Source organism: Tachyglossus aculeatus, chromosome 10, assembly GCF_015852505.1.
Source record: "Tachyglossus aculeatus isolate mTacAcu1 chromosome 10, mTacAcu1.pri, whole genome shotgun sequence".
Taxonomy (NCBI): Eukaryota; Metazoa; Chordata; class Mammalia; order Monotremata; family Tachyglossidae; genus Tachyglossus; species Tachyglossus aculeatus.
In genome coordinates, this window is record NC_052075.1 from 46,434,204 (window position 1) to 46,450,604 (window position 16,401).

The following is a 16,401-nucleotide window of genomic DNA, read 5'->3' on the forward strand; positions in this document are numbered from 1 at the left end:
GATAATTGGAGAAAACCACTGGAACACAAGAATCCAACCTTAATAAATAGCATCGAGGGCTCTCCGCAGGGACAAAGCATCATCTGTTCATCGAAGAGTGGATGATCCAGTTTGTTTATTATCTGTATGTCTTCTTTTACCTCCTCATAACGCCCAAGCTTTGGCTATTTGAGGGGTTTTCGGCAATTTTACCCAAGGGTGAGGAGGTAAAGAGGAGGATGAGATGTAAGAGAAATTCCAGAACAGTCAATCAGGGTGTTACAAAGACCAAGAAGAGAGGGCTTTTTTGTTTGTCGTTTTTGTTTGCTCTTAATGATATTTGTTAAGTGCTTACAACGTGTCAGGCAGTATACTAAGTGCTGGGGTAGGTACAGTTTAATCAGATTGGATATATTCCATGTCCCACATCGGGCTCGCAGTCTTAATTCCCATTTTTCAGATGAAGGAACTGAGACACCGAGAATTTAAGTGACCTGACCAAGGTCACACAGCAGACAAATGATGGAGCTGGGATCAGAACCCAGGTCATTTTGATTCCCAGGCCTGTGTTCTTTCCATTCGGCCTTATTGTTTCTCGATTCAACAATTAAAGGAAGACTTGTGATTACTGTTTCTCCACCCGCCCCCCTCCCCAACCTCCATAAAAATGATCCAGGCTTTGAAAGGCGCCTCTGCTAGGTTTGAAGGGAAACAGCATTTTCAGGCTCTAATCTTTGTCTTTTGGCATCTTATAGCAGATTTTGAAATTTCGCCATCTCCTATTTCAGTTGTGAAGGATCGGCTAAAAAAAAATCTAGGCCATCCACAAATAGACCATATAGAACAGATTCTAAGCTGGGGAGTGGGAGAAACCCATTGGTTTTCTGTTGTGTTTGTGTTTCTGTTGTGTGGTTTGCTAAGAGTAGCAGTAAGAAAGCCTAATTAATTGCTGTCATAGTTCACAGAATTCTGGCTATTGATTACATAGGTGTACATACAGCCAGAAGTATTTACTCAGAAGAATAGCTGATTTCAAGATCTTTTCAACACTTTGCATGAGATGTTTTAACTGCTCAACCTCTGCTCCTTCTATTAGGAAGGGATTAGTCATAATATTAGGCACCATTTAGGCATTATTATGAGGTGACATCAGTTTCGTTAGGTATCTACTCCATCTCCTGTGGTAAATTTGGAATAGAGCAGTGCCAGTCAGGAGGAAGGAGACTTACACTTAAAGAGGAAGTTGACTGAAATTTGGAGACCTGGAATGCAGAGTTTTCTTTCCTTGTTCTATCACTGAGGGCTTTTTGTTGTTGTTTTTAATGGCATTTGTTGAGTGTTTATTATGTGCCAGGCACTGTAATAAGTGCTGGGACACAGTCCATGTCCCACATGAGGCCTGCAGTCTTAATCCCCATTCTACAGATTTAGTAAGTGAGGCACAGAGATGTTAAGTGACGTGCCCAAGGTCACACAGCAGACAAGTGGCAGACCCAGGTCCTTCTGATTCCCAGGCCAATGCTCCTTCCATAGGCCACAATACTTCTTTATAAGTACCAGTGATTGATTGATTGAAGCAGAAATATTGGAATATCAGAAGTGGGAGGTGACTCTCCCTTTCTAGACTGTAAACTCCTTGCAGGCGGAGAACATCTCTGCCAACTCAAATATTGTACTCTCCCAAGCATTTAACAAAATACTCTGCACACACTAAACACTCGGTACATACAATGGATGTTAACCAGCTATGGGCAAAACCTGTTTTATGGACTGCATCCAGCCTAACAATTGATTCTATCTGATCCATCACAATCTCCAGAAAAAGTAAAAATGTCTGTAATATCCCTGACCTGTGTAGGGTTCATTAGCATTTTTGTGAGTATTGTGAATTGGAAATTGGAAATAGTGTGATGTGTTCTTTATGGAACAAATTAATTCATTCAGTCATATTTATTGAACACTTACTGTGTGCAGAGCACTGTACTAAGCACTTGGGAAGTGCAAGTCGGCAACATATAGAGACGGTCCCGACCCAGCAACAGGCACATAGTCTTGAAGGGGGAGACAGACAAATGCCATAGTTGCATTGATGGTATTGGGAATACCAAACTTTTATGCCTCATGTTGCAGCTCTCAATACTTTATCAAAATTTAAGAGGTCCTCTGTCCCCAATAATTGCCCACTCCTGTTACAGGTGGTCATTTTCTCTGGGCTTCGTCTCCCCTATTCTGTCGCATCTTTCTTTCCCTCATTCCCTATCTCTCACTCTCTTTTTCTCTCATGCTATTGATCAGTAGTCACCTTGCTCCCAAATGTCCTGGTTGCCAAACAGAACATAAAGAAAACATCATTCTGCCTCTCAGGAACTGATATTCATTTGAGATTTCAGGCCACGAAGCAGCCTTTGGGAGAGAGGGAATAATGGAAAAGCAGAGGAAATAGGAAAGAGAAGCAAGAAAGTCAGAACAACTTCAAATGCCAAAAAATATTCCATCTTGATCTGCTAATTGTTGTTTTAGGTCCATGGTCCTCATTACTCTTTAGCATTGCTAAAGTTCAAACCAAAAAGCGATTGCAAAACCAGCAGGTTCCATGTTGGAGAATCCATCTGAAAGACATTTGACATTTTACCTGCGACACTGTAGGTCACATTTAATCGCCGAGAGGCCCCTCGCCTCATCTAGAGGGCTTAGTCAAATGACACCCTAAGTGGGGAAAGATACTGCCAAGTGATTAAAAATCATTGGTTTTAACCTATTTGAACTTTAAAGAGAGAATATTAAGTTGCCATTTGAGGCCCAGATGCCAAGAATGTCACCTTTATCAGCCAGTTTCCAGCCCCATCAGGAGGCCCCGGAGGCTGGCTGCCGCTGTCGTACCCGAAGTGAACACTTTCTAAAAATCAGCCCTCCCACTGTGCAATCAGCAACATTTTCTGAAAACCTTAATTCCAAAGTCATGTTGAGGTCAACAACAACATGCCTGTAGAAGAAACAGCCCAGGTTTCCCTTTGAATTCCATGCTCTTTTGTCGCAGCCTTAATCCCCTTCAACCCAGCTCTAGGAGATAGCTAATCAAGCCTATTTGAGCATCGGCTGATCCTCCTTAACAGCCGGTGGTATTCATAAGGGAAACAGCAGGCTCTTTTCCCAGAGCCACAAAGTCTTGTACCTCTACCGATCCAATTCCGAAGCCGAGGGTTCATTCGTTATGGGCTGACCATGCTCTTGGTACTACTTTATTTTTTAATTTTTATTTTTTTGATGGTATTTGTTGAACGTTTACTATGTGTCAGACACTGTACTAAGCTCTGGGATAGATAGAAGCCAGTCAGGTCAGACCCAGTCCCTGCCCCACATGGGGCTCACAGTCTTAATCCCCATTTCACAGATGAGGTAACTGAGGCACAGAGAAGTGAAGCGACTTGCCCAAGGTCACACAGCAGGCAAGAGAAGCAGCGAGGCTCAGTGGAAAGAGCCCGGGCTTTGGAGTCAGAGGTCGTGGGTTCAAATCCCAGCTCCTCCACTTGTCAGCTGTGTGACTTTGGGCAAGTCACTTCACTTCTCTGTGCCTCAGTTACCTCATCTGTAAAATGGGGATTAAGACTGTGAGCCCCCCATGGGACAACCTGATCACCTTGTAACCTCTCCAGCGCTTAGAGCAGTGTTTTACACATAGTGAGCGCTTAATCCATGCCATTATAAAAGTGGCAGAGCCAGGATTAGAACCCAGGTCTCCTGACTCTCAGGCCGGTGCTTTACCCACTAGACAACACTGATTCTCGATGGCAGGCAGGTGGCAGAAAATGTAGTCTCTGACACTGAGGTTGGTCGTTCAAGTTCACTCAGAACAACAACCCAACACCCTCAAAGACCTTACAGTTGGAAAGTGTATTCTCAATATCATCATCATCAATCGTATTTATTGAGTGCTTACTATGTGCAGAGCACTGTACTAAGCGCATGGGAAGTACAAATTGGCAACATATAGAGACAGTCCCTACCCAACAGTGGGCTCACAGTCTAAAAGGGGGAGACAGAGAACAAAACCAAACATACTAACAAAATAGTATAACATATAACAAAATAGGATAGATATGTACAAGTAAAATGAATAGAGTAATAAATATGTACAACCATATATACATATATACAGGTGCTGTGGGGAAGGGCAGGAGGTAAGATGGGGGGGGTGGAGAGGGGGACGAGGGGGAGAGGAAGGAAGGGGCTCAGTCTGGGAAGGCCTCCTGGAGGAGGTGAGCTCTCAGCAGGGCCTTGAAGGGAGGAAGAGAGCTAGCTTGGCGGATGGGCAGAGGGAGGGCATTCCAGGCCCGGGGGATGACGTGGGCCGGGGGTCGATGGCGGGACAGGCGAGAGCGAGGTACGGTGAGGAGATTAGTGGTGGAGGAGCAGAGGGTGCGGGCTGGGCTGGAGAAGGAGAGAAGGGAGGTGAGGTAGGAGGGGGCGAGGTGATGCACAGCCTTGAAGCCCAGGGTGAGGAGTTTCTGCCTGATGCGCAGATTGATTGGTAGCCATTGGAGGTTTTTGAGGATATCCAGCCTAGTCACATCACTTATCAAGACATCTAAGATCAGGCTGGCCTGTCATGTATTAGGCCTCCGCTGGGGAGGGACATGACACTGGAATAAAGTCCATAGGTCTATATAACTTAGATCAGACTCAGTCACTGTCTTTAGGGAGCTTGCAGTCAAGTGGAGAAATGAGTCAGGTACAGATGTGAATGCCTGGTTTACACAGAGCTTACGCATGCATTTTTATAAGGGTGGAAGAGGAATTGGATTTCGAGTTGAATCCCTAAGGGCATGGGAGTCAGAGGTCGTGGGTTCTAATCCCAGCTCCACCACTTGTCAGCTGTGTGACTTTGGGCAAGTCACTTAACTTATCTGTGCCTCAGTTACCTCATCTGGAAAATGGGGATTAAGACTGTGAGCCCCATGTGGAACAACCTGATGACCTTGTATCTACCCCAGCACTTAGAACAGTGCTTGGCACATAGCAAGCACTTAACAAATACCATGATGATGATGATGATCATCATCATCAATCGTATTTATTGAGCGCTTACTATGTGCAGAGCACTGTACTAAGTGCTTGGGAAGTACAAATTGGCAACATACAGAGACAGTCCCTACCCAACAGTGGGCTCACAGTCTAAAAGGGGAAGACAGAGAACAAAAGCAACCATACTAACAAAATAAAATAAATAGAATGATAAATAAAATAAAATAAATAGATGATGATGATGATTGTTAAGCAAAGCCCTCTGCATAGCTTACAGAGAAATGGGACAAACAGGTCTGAGATCCTTCCCACTCTAAGCCTCCTAGGCTGGGGATACCAGAAGGAGAGCACAGCAAATTACCATGCTGTTGTGCTTGCCTAGAAATCCAAGCAGTCCATAACACCAACTGTGCAAATATAATGCCTTTTTCAAGTGTCACCTCATGTCCAGCACTAGCCAGGTGCTAGGCGAGTGTCAGAATTCAAACTCCTAAAGATCTGCTTAGGCTGGGAGAGGCCCCAGGTGTTTACTACAGTACTGTGGCCGCTCAGGTTGTTCCATGTATGGGGGATAGTCTGGGTAAATGCGGTAGGAGAAGGGTCCAAGTTGAGGTATTGCAAGAAAATTGGGTGGCGAGAGTGAGCCCCACAAGGGACAGGGATCATGTTTAATTCCCACCTCTGTATTTTCTCTTAGTGCTTAGTACAGTGCTCGGGACAAAATAAGCGCCTAATAAATACTATTGCTACTACTAACTAGAGAGGATGGTATAAGGAGTGTGTAATGGGAAAAGAATGTCAGTGTCTCTATTGACACCATTATTGCCATCCTATGTTTAAAACACTGCTATGCCTCCATCCAAGAGGATAGAGCTCCCAGTAGTGCATGGTGGAGCTCAGGCAAGACTTCAGTGAGTGTATTTTGAGTTTTATAAGGGACATTTGGGGCCAGCCCAATCTAGAACCAGAGAGGTCTACCCAAACGTCTAAATTGCTGTTTTCATACATTTTTTATAGATTGAATTCTGCCCTTATTTAACTATCGATGGATGATAATTCTTGTTCACAATAATTGTCGTGTTTGTTAAGCACTTACTCTGTGCCAAGCACTAAGCACTGGGGTGGATACAAGCAGTTCAGGTTGGATACAGCCCCAGTCCCACATGGGGCTCACAGTCCTAATCCCCATTTTATTCATTCATTCATTCAATCAATCATATTTATTGAGCGCTTACTGTGTGCAGAGCACTGTACTAAGCACTTAGGAAGTACAAGCTGGCAACATAAAGAGACGGTCCCTACCCAACAGCGGGCTCACAGTCTAGAAGGGATTTAGGGATGAACAGGCACAGAGAAGTGAAGCGACCTGCCCAAGGTCCACAGCAGACAAGTGGTGGAGCCAGCATTAGAACACAGGTCCTTCTGACCCTCAGGCGTGTGCGCTCCCCACTGGGCCACGCTGCTTCTCTTGTTGTGAACACAGCACTCTGTTTACGTAGTATTTATTGAGCCACCATCATTTGGGAACTACCTGAAGGCAATTTGGTCTCCAGCCTGTAATGAGTTCAGTGGCAGTTTGAGACCATGGCTGGCAGACCAGAATATAAAGGAAACAGACCAGCCGGCTCCCTTGGACCCGACCTTGGCCGAGAGATACGTTGTAGGAAACATTCTAGACTCTTCTCCATCTAGCCCTTTTGGTGGCCAAAAACCAGACCTCTTGAATAAGAAGATCAAATATGCCAGGGCCTGCTTAAAAATGCCTCTATTAACAGGTAGCAAGGAAGCTTTCTTTTTTCCCCTCCAGGACCGTTCATTCATTCATTCATTCAATCATATTTATTGAGCGCTTGCTGTGTTCAGAGCACTTTACTAAGCACTTGGGAAGTACAAGTTGGCAACGTATAGAGACGGTCCCTACCCAACAGCGGGCTCACAGTCTAGAAGGGGGAGACAGACAACAAAACCATATCAACAAAATAAAATAAATAGAATAAATATGTACAAATAAAATAAATAGAGTAATAAATATGTACAAACATATATACATATATACAGGTGCTGTGGGGAGGGGAAGGAGGTAGGGCGGGGGGGATGGGGAGGAGGAGAGGAAAAGGGGAGCTCAGTCTGGGAAGCCCTCCTGGAGGAGGTGAGCTCTCAGTAGGGCCTTGAAGGGAGGAAGAGAGCTAGCTTGGCGGATGGGCAGAGGGAGGGCATTCCAGGCCAGGGGGAGGACGTGGGCCGGGGGTCGACATCGGGACAGGTGAGAACGAGGCACAGTGAGGAGATTAGCGGCAGAGGAGCGGAGGGTGCGGGCTGGGCTATAGAAGGAGAGTTGTAAGTAACATCATTTGCTTTCTCTTTATTAGAGTGCACTGTTTTCACTATCTCATCCCTCTGGCTAAGCAAGGAAACTACGCCATTGTCGCCAATGTGGAGAGCATGGATTACGACCCTCTGGTAGTGCGGCTGAATAAAGACATCAGTGCCATTGAAGAGGCAATGAGCGCCAGTCTCCAGCAGCACAAATTCCAATACATCTTTGAAGGTCAGACACCTGCCTTGGTCAGGGTGGTAAAAAAGACAGGGTCCACCCAGATGTTTCCAGTTTGACGGGTTTAGGGCTGCTAGTAAAATGATTTTTATTTCTCTGTTTGAAGGGTGGTGTATGTGTGTGTGGTGAGTGTGTGTATTTGTGGTTAAAACAGACTGCAGTATGGTTGCCATCTGCTTGTGATGGTTAAGGAGACTTGATCAAACATAGGGCAGATGGCAGCCCTGCTGCCTCCATGCCACACTGCTTCTCTGGTCTGGGTAAATGTGAGAAATGGCCCTGACTTAATTCCAGAGTCATGAGATTAAACCACAGACAGGTGAGCGAATCCTGGAAGTTTCCTCATCAGCCGGGCCATTGACTGTGAAATCATCTTTGTCCTGTGAGGCCAAGCCCCTCACAGAGACATTCAGTACTAACCATGGATTAGACCAGATGCCTCCGATTTGCAAAGATATTTTAGAAACTCTAATCATGCTTCGCTTGGCCCATTTTAGTTTTTTCTAGGGTTGGAACGTGCCTTGTGACGGACTTACTGGAGCTCACTGTCCTCTTCTGCCCCAGAGTGTGGGCTGGAAGGAACAGCAGGCTTTGTTTAGGGACACTGTATTAATAAAAGCAATTAAGTGAGAGCTCTCCCCAAGGGAACGTGGTAACGGGAACCAAGAAGCGTGAGAACAAGAAGCAATGGATAGGCGGTTGCCATGAGGCTCTGAGGAGCCGGGGTAGTTTTCTCCCAACAAGTCCATTTATGTGACCCTGACGTATTTCCCTGTTTTTCTTGAGCTATCGGTAGTCAGTTCTGCAATCTGATCTGGGGTCACCCATTAATGAAAGCCCTATGTATTATTAATTACGGTATTTGTTAAGCGCTTACTGTGTGCCAGGCACTGTACCAAGCACTGATTGCCTTCTCTGCTCTGAAGATCATGCCCCACCACTTCAGAGGTCATTGTCAAGTGGAAATAAATAATAATAATAATGGCATTTATTAAGCACTTACTAAGCGCAAAGCACTGTTCTGAGCACTGGGGAGGTTACAAGGTGATCAGGTTTTCCCACGGGGGGGCTCACAGTCTTCATCCCCATTTTACAGATGAGGGAACTGAGGCACAGAGAAGTTACGTGACTTGCCCAAAGCCACACAGCTGACAACTGGCGGAGCCGGGATTTGAACCCATGACCTCTGACTCCAAAGCCCGTGCTCTTTCCACTGAGCCATGCTGCTTCTCCCTAAATGAATAAATGAACAAACAATCTTCGTAGCAGTCATGTCTTTGGTGACTTGACTCAGAACAAGGAGAGGAGCCCCCATTTGGAGCAGCTAGTTCAGGAGAGGAGGAGATTAAAGGCTTTAGCTCTGGCTTGAGGATGATGAGAAACAGGCCTGGAAAAGGGGTCAGGCTAGCATTGGCTTCCATGAGAGGATAGAGCATGGAACTGGGAGTCAGAGGACCTGGGTTCTAATCCCCGCTCAGCCACTTGTCTGCTCTGTGACCTCGGGCAAGTCACTTCACTTCTCTGTGCCTCAGTTATCTCATCTGTAACATGGGGATTAAGCCTGCAAGCCCCCTGTCCAACCTGATATCTTGTATCTACTCCAGTGCTTACTACAGTGCCTGACACATGGTAAGCACTTAATGAATGCCATAAAAAAGTATAGCCCAATCCATTATACTGATACTGATTATACTGATCCATTCAAGCGCTTAGTACAGTGCTCTGCACATAGCGCTCAATAAATACGATTGATAAATACGATTGATGATTATAAAGATCAAATCCATACTGTGGCCCTTATTTCTTTCAGCCAAACCTAAAACCATTTTCTTCTACTTCATTCCACACCTTGAGGTCTCTTGGACCTGGCTGGTGGTGTCACTCTCTGAGACAGTGTACAATGTCTACATCTATGTACTATGTACTTTCACAGTTCTGTTCACTCTGCCGAGGTGAATCGAGTAGGCCATTCCAGTCTGCAAATTGTACTGTGATCTCATAGGTCCATGCAGTGATGAGGGCCATAGAGGGTCGGGTGCTTTAGGGGAGAAAGATTGCTGAAACAGTAGCTCTCCTAGTTACACCCCCCCGCCGCCCCCCAAAAAGGACAGTATCAGATCACCGAGAGAAGTAGTGTAAAAGAGCACAGTAAGCCAGATTTTCTGAAGAATGGGAATTGCAAGGAGGACAATGAGAAGAGCCTTTCTCAGTTTCAAATATTGAGGAAGTGTAAGTTTCCAGAACAGAAGATTGACAATTCTGCAGTCTGTTTCCTGTTCCTTGAGTATATAACAGTATTCTGAAGGCTGCGGTTAGTATATTGATTCAGTGCTATCCATGCCCCAAACACCAACCGCAAAATGCCCGAAATTAGAGGGTCGCTGGCATTCAGTTCCTATTCGCTCTCCTATCTTCCGTTTACCTTCTGGCTTCCTACTAGCTTCACTGCCCCTAGTCATTCATTCATTCATTCAATCATATTTATTGAGCGCTTACTGTGTGCAGAGCACTGTACTAGGCACTTGGGAAGTACAAATCGATAGCCTAATTAGTAGACGGGTTTTCAGGGGAAGAAATCTATTTGGGCCTTGCACTGCCTCAGTGGCAGAGAGATAATAATAATAATGATGGCATTTGTTAAGCATTTACTATGTGCAAAGCACTGTTCTAAGCACTGGGGAGGTTACAAGGTGATCAGGTTGTCCCACAGGGGGCTCACAGTCTTAACCCCCATTTTACAGATGCGATAACTGAGGCACAGAGAAGTTAAGTGACTTGCCCAAAGTCACACAGCTGACAGTTGGTGGAGCCGGGATTTGAACCCGTGACCTCTGACTCCAAAGCCTGTGGCCCTTTCCACTGAGCCACGCTGCTTCCAAACTACATTTTTGCTATTGACTTCTTGACATCTTCTCCCACTCCCTTCTGCATCACCCTTGCACTTGGATTTGCCCCCCTTATTCACCCCTCCCTCAGGTCCACCGCAATTTGATACATATCTGCAATTTATCAATCAATCAATCGTATTTATTGAGCGCTTACTGTGTGCAGAGCACTGTACTAAGCGCTTGGGAAGTACAAGTTGGCAACATATAGAGATGGTCCCTACCCAACAGTGGGCCAATTTATTCCCCCTCTAGACTATTAACTCGTTGTAGGGGGGAGATGTGTCTACAAACTCTATTCTATTCTCCTATTCTATTATACAAAATAGAATAGTATAAATACTGTTCTATTTGTTTTGTTAATGATGTGCATTTAGCTTTAATTCTATTTGTTCTGACGACTTGACACCTGTCCACATGTTTTGTTTTGTTGTCTGTCTCCCCCTTCTAGACTGTGAGCCCATTGTTGGGTAGGGACTGTACTTCCCAAGTGCTTAGTACAGTGCTCTGCACACAGTAAGTGCTCAATAAATACTATTGAATAAATGAACTCTAATATATTGTATTATCCCAAGCCTTAGTACTGTGCCATGTGCACATTTTAGCGCTCAGTAAATACTATAGATTGATCGATTGATTGACATGAGCATTCAAGTCCTTGGAAATATTGAATAAATTTGCAGTGCCATACCTTGAATCAGGAACTATAACTCCTGAACATTGAAGGTGGACAGTTTCCAGTGTAATAATATCAGCCCTGACAAACATCAGATTAATTTACCTTTCTCCCAGTTCAGTTTGAGAATGCATCCGCCACTCAGATCTGTGCGATACATAATCATGAAAATAAATCAATCTGTATTTTTCTCTCTTACCCACCAGGCTTGGGACACTTGATCTCCTGCATTCTCATCAACGGCGCCCAGTACTTTAGGCGTATCAGTGAGTCCGGCATCAAGAAAATGTGTCGGAACATCTTTGTCCTCCAGCAGAACTTAACCAACATCACTATGACTCGAGAAGCTGACCTGGACTTTGCAAGGTAAAAAGAAAGCAGGGGGTCCTACCTTACCATATCCTTTATTGTTGTGGCTAGCTCCAAAGGGTTTACAAAGCAGGCTTTAGAAGTCCTAGAAACTAAAAATGGAAGCATCTTTGAGGGTCCTGTAGCCAAATCGCTTTGCCACAGCACCTCACCTGGATGAAAAAGATCACTCCAGTGGGGTAAAAATAACTCAGAGGAAGAGATGATCATTAGTCCTTGATGTCTGAAGCTTCTCCTGTTGCAATAACAGCCCGTTTCCTTCTAATGGCCAAACCGAAGAATTCCAATTTCCTTAATTAGCTACTGTACCGTATGTCACTGATATCCTACTACAGCCCAGCCCGCACAGTTTGATCCTCTATTTCCAGCCTTCTCCCTGTCCCTTTCTCATCTATCTCACAGCCAGCCCCTTTCCCGCATCCTCCGTCTGGCCTGAAACTCCCTCCCCCTCCATGTATGCCAGACCCCAACTCTCCCCACCTTCAAAGCCTTATTAAGGCCACATCTCTTCCAAGAGGCTGTCTCGGACTGAGCCCTCTTTCCCTGACTCCGCCTCCCTTCTGCGTCATCTGGAAAGAGCATGGGCTTGTAAGACAGAGATCGTGGGTTCGAATCCCAGCTCTGCCACTTAGCTGTGTGACGTGGGGCAAGTAACTTAACTTCTCTGCGCCTCAGTTACCTCATCTGTAAAATGGGGATTAAGACTGTGAACCCCACGTGGGACAACCTGGTAACCTTGTATCTATCCCAGCACTTAGAACAGTGCTTGGCACATAGGAAGCACTTAACAAATACTATTATTAGTATTATTAGTATTACCTGTGCAACTGGATCTGTACCTTTTGGGCACTTGGTATTCACCCCACCTTCAACCCCACAGCACTTATGTACATGTCTATAAATTATTCATTTATGTTAATATCAGTTTCCCCCTTTAGACTGTACGCTTTTTGTGGGCAGGAAAAGTGTCTACCAACTCTGGTGTATTATACTCTCCCAAGGACCACCTAGTACAGAGCTCTGCACACAGTAAGCACTCACGGAGAAGCAGAGTGGCTCAGTGGAAAGAGCCCGGGCTTTGGAGTCAGAGGTCATGGGTTCAAATCCTGGCTCCACCACTTATCAGCTGTGTGACTTTGGGCAAGTCACTTAACTTCTCTGGGCCTCAGTTACCTCATCTGGAAAATGGGGATGAAGACTGTGAGCCCCCCGTGGAACTACCTGATCACCTTGTTAACCTCCCCAGCGCTTAGAACAGTGCTTTGCACATAGTAAGCACTTAATAAATGCTATCATTATTATTATTATTATTATTATTATTATTATTATAAATACCACTGCCTGATTCTCTTCAGGAAGCCAATTTTCAACCTTTTAATTATTTTCAGATTGTGAACTCTTCCTTGAGGTTGTGAGTTCCTCAAGGTTAGGGATCGTGTCGCATAGTTTTACTGGTCTCCCAAGGGTCTAGTACGTTGTTCTGCACGGAGTAGATGGTGACGATGGTGATGATTTTTGGTGCTCTTCCCTGGGATCTTTCCAGCTCTTCAAATTTCATTTAAGGTAAAAGGTTCAGAGTTTTCTAGTAAAGGCCTAGTCAATGCTGACTTTTAGTAACCTTGGATCTTCTAAGCTGTTACTCCTGTTTGCAGAAAGACAGGAGATTCAACGAACTTCATTAGTATCCTCTTCCAGGGCTCTACGTCCTCTGGATTCTTGCAATTCTCCTCTATGGCTAAGCCAGATCGCTTCTATTTGACTTTGTTCAGGGTTGTGTCTACTTCACTTGACTTTTAAAGTTCCTCAAGAGGCTCAGGGAAAGCTTGAGTGCTGTGAGAGAATGCATTAAAACGTAATAACAGTGATTTGGTATTTAATAATAATAATAATAATATTTAAGTGCTTACTATGTGTCAAGCACTGTTCCCAGCCCTGGGATAGAGAAAGTGAATCAGATTGGACACAGACCCTGTCCCACTTGGGGTTCACAGCCTAAGTAAGAGAGTGAACAGATATATGTGCCCTATTTACAGATGAGAAAACTGAGACACAGAGAAGTTACGTGACTTAAGGTTACACAGCAGGCCAGTGGCCGAGCCAAGATTAGAGCCAGGTTGTCTGACTCCCAAGCCTGGAGGCCATTCAGCTTCTCACTCCACATAGACAGAGGAAGCTTAATTTTTATTAGGTGTCCATCTTCCTCTCTCCATATCCTGTTTCCCCTATCTCTCTTCTGTGTGTGTGTGTGTGAGAGAGAGAGAGAGAGAGAGAGAAATATATATATACAGAGAGAGAGAGAGAGAGAGAGAGAGAGAGAGACTATCCTTGGTTTCTCTGTTTCACTCTTTCCCCTTCCATGAGTCTGTCTCAATCTCCTTCCTCTGTGCACTGTCCAGATCTGTCTTGCTCTCTTTCTCTCCCATTGATCTTTGTCACTGAAACATCTCCATTTCCCTCCTTTCTTGTGGTGCTTCCCTTCTTTTTCTCTCTCTTTTTTTACTCTCTCTCTGTATCCCTGTCTCTATCTCTCTCTTTTGTAGGTTGAATTAGTTGAAAAGCCTTCTTTGCTCAGATAAGAGAAATCAGGTATGACTGTATGCTGCATTTATTTGGGCTCTCTTATGGGGAATGATCTCATTATTGAATTAGTCTATTCATAATAACATTGACAAGGGGAAGCTAAGAACACCGGGTCCTGAGGGATACGGAGAACCATTACTAATTCTCAGAGGGATGTAATTCCTAAATTCAATCATCCCTCTTTAAATGATTTTTTTTTTCTTTAGCTGAAATGTTAAGTAAATTAGCATGGTTTTTGGCAGGCAGCTCAAGGCCTGAACATGTGCTAACGGCAACTGGCATCCACAAAATGAAATGCTGACTGAGCAGAATTGAGGATGGCAACAATGGGCTGTCTGACAGCGTAGCCTCACCCCGAGTAGTAATTGAATAGCAACCGAGTTGTGATTTTTGCAGCCGACTGGATGTTTCACGGGGAGAGGACTGAGGTGGAAGGGTGGGCATCGAGGGAACGGTCTTCCCAGCCCCCCAACATCCATCTGTCTCTCTTCCATTCATTCAATGGGAATGTGATGAGAGGAAGAAGGCCTGCCTTAAAACAAAGCCTCTATCCTGGCCCAGATGATGGAGGTCTCTTGCCTTCAGGATAGGTCACTTCACCATAAGTGGTGAGGAAAAGGATGTCAGAGTCTCCTTCGGTCTCATTATCATAGCTCTCGGCAGTCCTTTTAGGTTGTTTAAGATTGAGTTTCAGCCTGGAAAGCTTCTCCCCTAGCAGCCTCTGATGTGAGGATGTTCACTTAGAATGCGACAGAGCCAGGGATTATCTTCTGGTCTCTTCTCGGTGGAGAAAAATCTGTCGTTGGAAACCTCACTGTGGTGCAATTTTCTGTTGTCTCCTTTCTCCGCCAGTATGAGGAGGGGCTCTCTGAAGTAATCCCAATCACGTCTGTTGCATTTCCAACTCCAGAAAATAAATGTAACAGCCATCCCCAAATAGCCAGGAATAACGGAATCCTGCAGTGTGGCTCAGCATTATTTAAACAGTGTCTAATCAAGCATGGACAGCATCTATATTTTCAACAAATCTCTGTAGGAATGTTTTCTTCAAGTACAGTAATTAATCACTAGTTGTCACGTGTCAAAAAACTTATTTAACGAGAGGTTGCAGGTTGTCTGGGTGGTTTTTCTTTATTCCTACACTGTGGATCTGTTTGTTTCACAAGTCTGCTTGGCTGATGAGAGGTCTTTATTGTTTTGGTCCATAATTATATTGTGATTATGGTATTTATTAAGCGCTCACCATGAGCCGAGCACCGTTCAAAGTGCTGGGGTAGACGCAAGTTAGTCAGGTCGGACCAGTCCCTGTCCCATATGGGGTTAACATTTTAAATAGTGAGAAGTGGGGGAAAGAGTAGTTTTTGGTTTGATTCCTGAGCTGGTTTTTCTGAGAACACATTCCACTCTAGATGCCTTGGGAGTATTAGCATTATCCAGGACCAACAAAAGTTGAGTATTAATTTGGAGTGGTTGATTTCACACTTTTTGCATTTAGACCCTCATGGGTAGGTAAACCCCAAATAGACAGAAAATCAGGGCACACTTCTCCCACAGCCGAATAACAGAAGGACCCTGCCGTCTGAGATCATTGTCACTTAAGCCCTGACACCATTTTGACATCTTTGACCTCCCTGTTGATTGCCAGGCACTGAAGGATCATTTGTCCTGGGAAATCATTGCAGGCTAACTGGGAAGAGAAAGGTCATGATCAGACTACTTTCTACTTCCTTTCACAAGACACCATCGAACTTGCACTTGAGTGCTTTTTCTCTAAGCCGGTGTGGCAGAGGTAGGGACTTAGGTGTTCTATGTTCCACGTTGTAGTGTAAGAGGCCTGAGTTGCCGTCTCCTAGTTGATGAGAACATTAAAGACTTGTCCACTTTTCAGGCAAGGGGATGAATTATTAGTATTATTATAGGGGAATTAAGTGCCTTCTCTATGTCGGACACTTTTCTGAGCACTAGGGTAGATACACGGTCTCTGTCCCATGTGGGACTCACAGTCTGAGGAAGAGGGAAAACAGTTATTGAATCCCCATTTCACAGTTGAGGAAACTGGGGTACAGAGTAGTGAAGTGACTTGCCCCATATCACACAGCAAGCAGTTGACAGATCCAAGATTAGAACCCAGGTCCTCTGATTTCCTGGCCTGTTTGCTCTTTCCAGTAGGCCACGCTACTTCTCATGAATGAGAATGTCCTCTTCCTGGGTTCTCATCATCATCATCATCATCAATCATATTTATTGAGCGCTTACTATGTGCAGAGCACTGTACTAAGCGCTTGGGAAGTACAAATTGGCAACATATAGAGACAGTCCCTACCCAACAGTGGGCT

General features: G+C 44.8%; 1 protein-coding gene across 2 annotated transcripts in view; it reads left to right on the forward strand.

The window, feature by feature from the left end:
- The window catches only part of EXOC4 (exocyst complex component 4), a 628,131-nt gene that overhangs the window by 580,929 nt on the left and 30,801 nt on the right, over positions 1-16,401 (forward strand). For both annotated transcript variants that reach the window (XM_038752201.1, XM_038752202.1), the window contains 2 exons: positions 7,371-7,549; positions 11,323-11,482. In XM_038752201.1, coding sequence (XP_038608129.1) covers positions 7,371-7,549; positions 11,323-11,482 — 339 coding nt within the window. The remainder of the gene's footprint in view (positions 1-7,370; positions 7,550-11,322; positions 11,483-16,401) is intronic.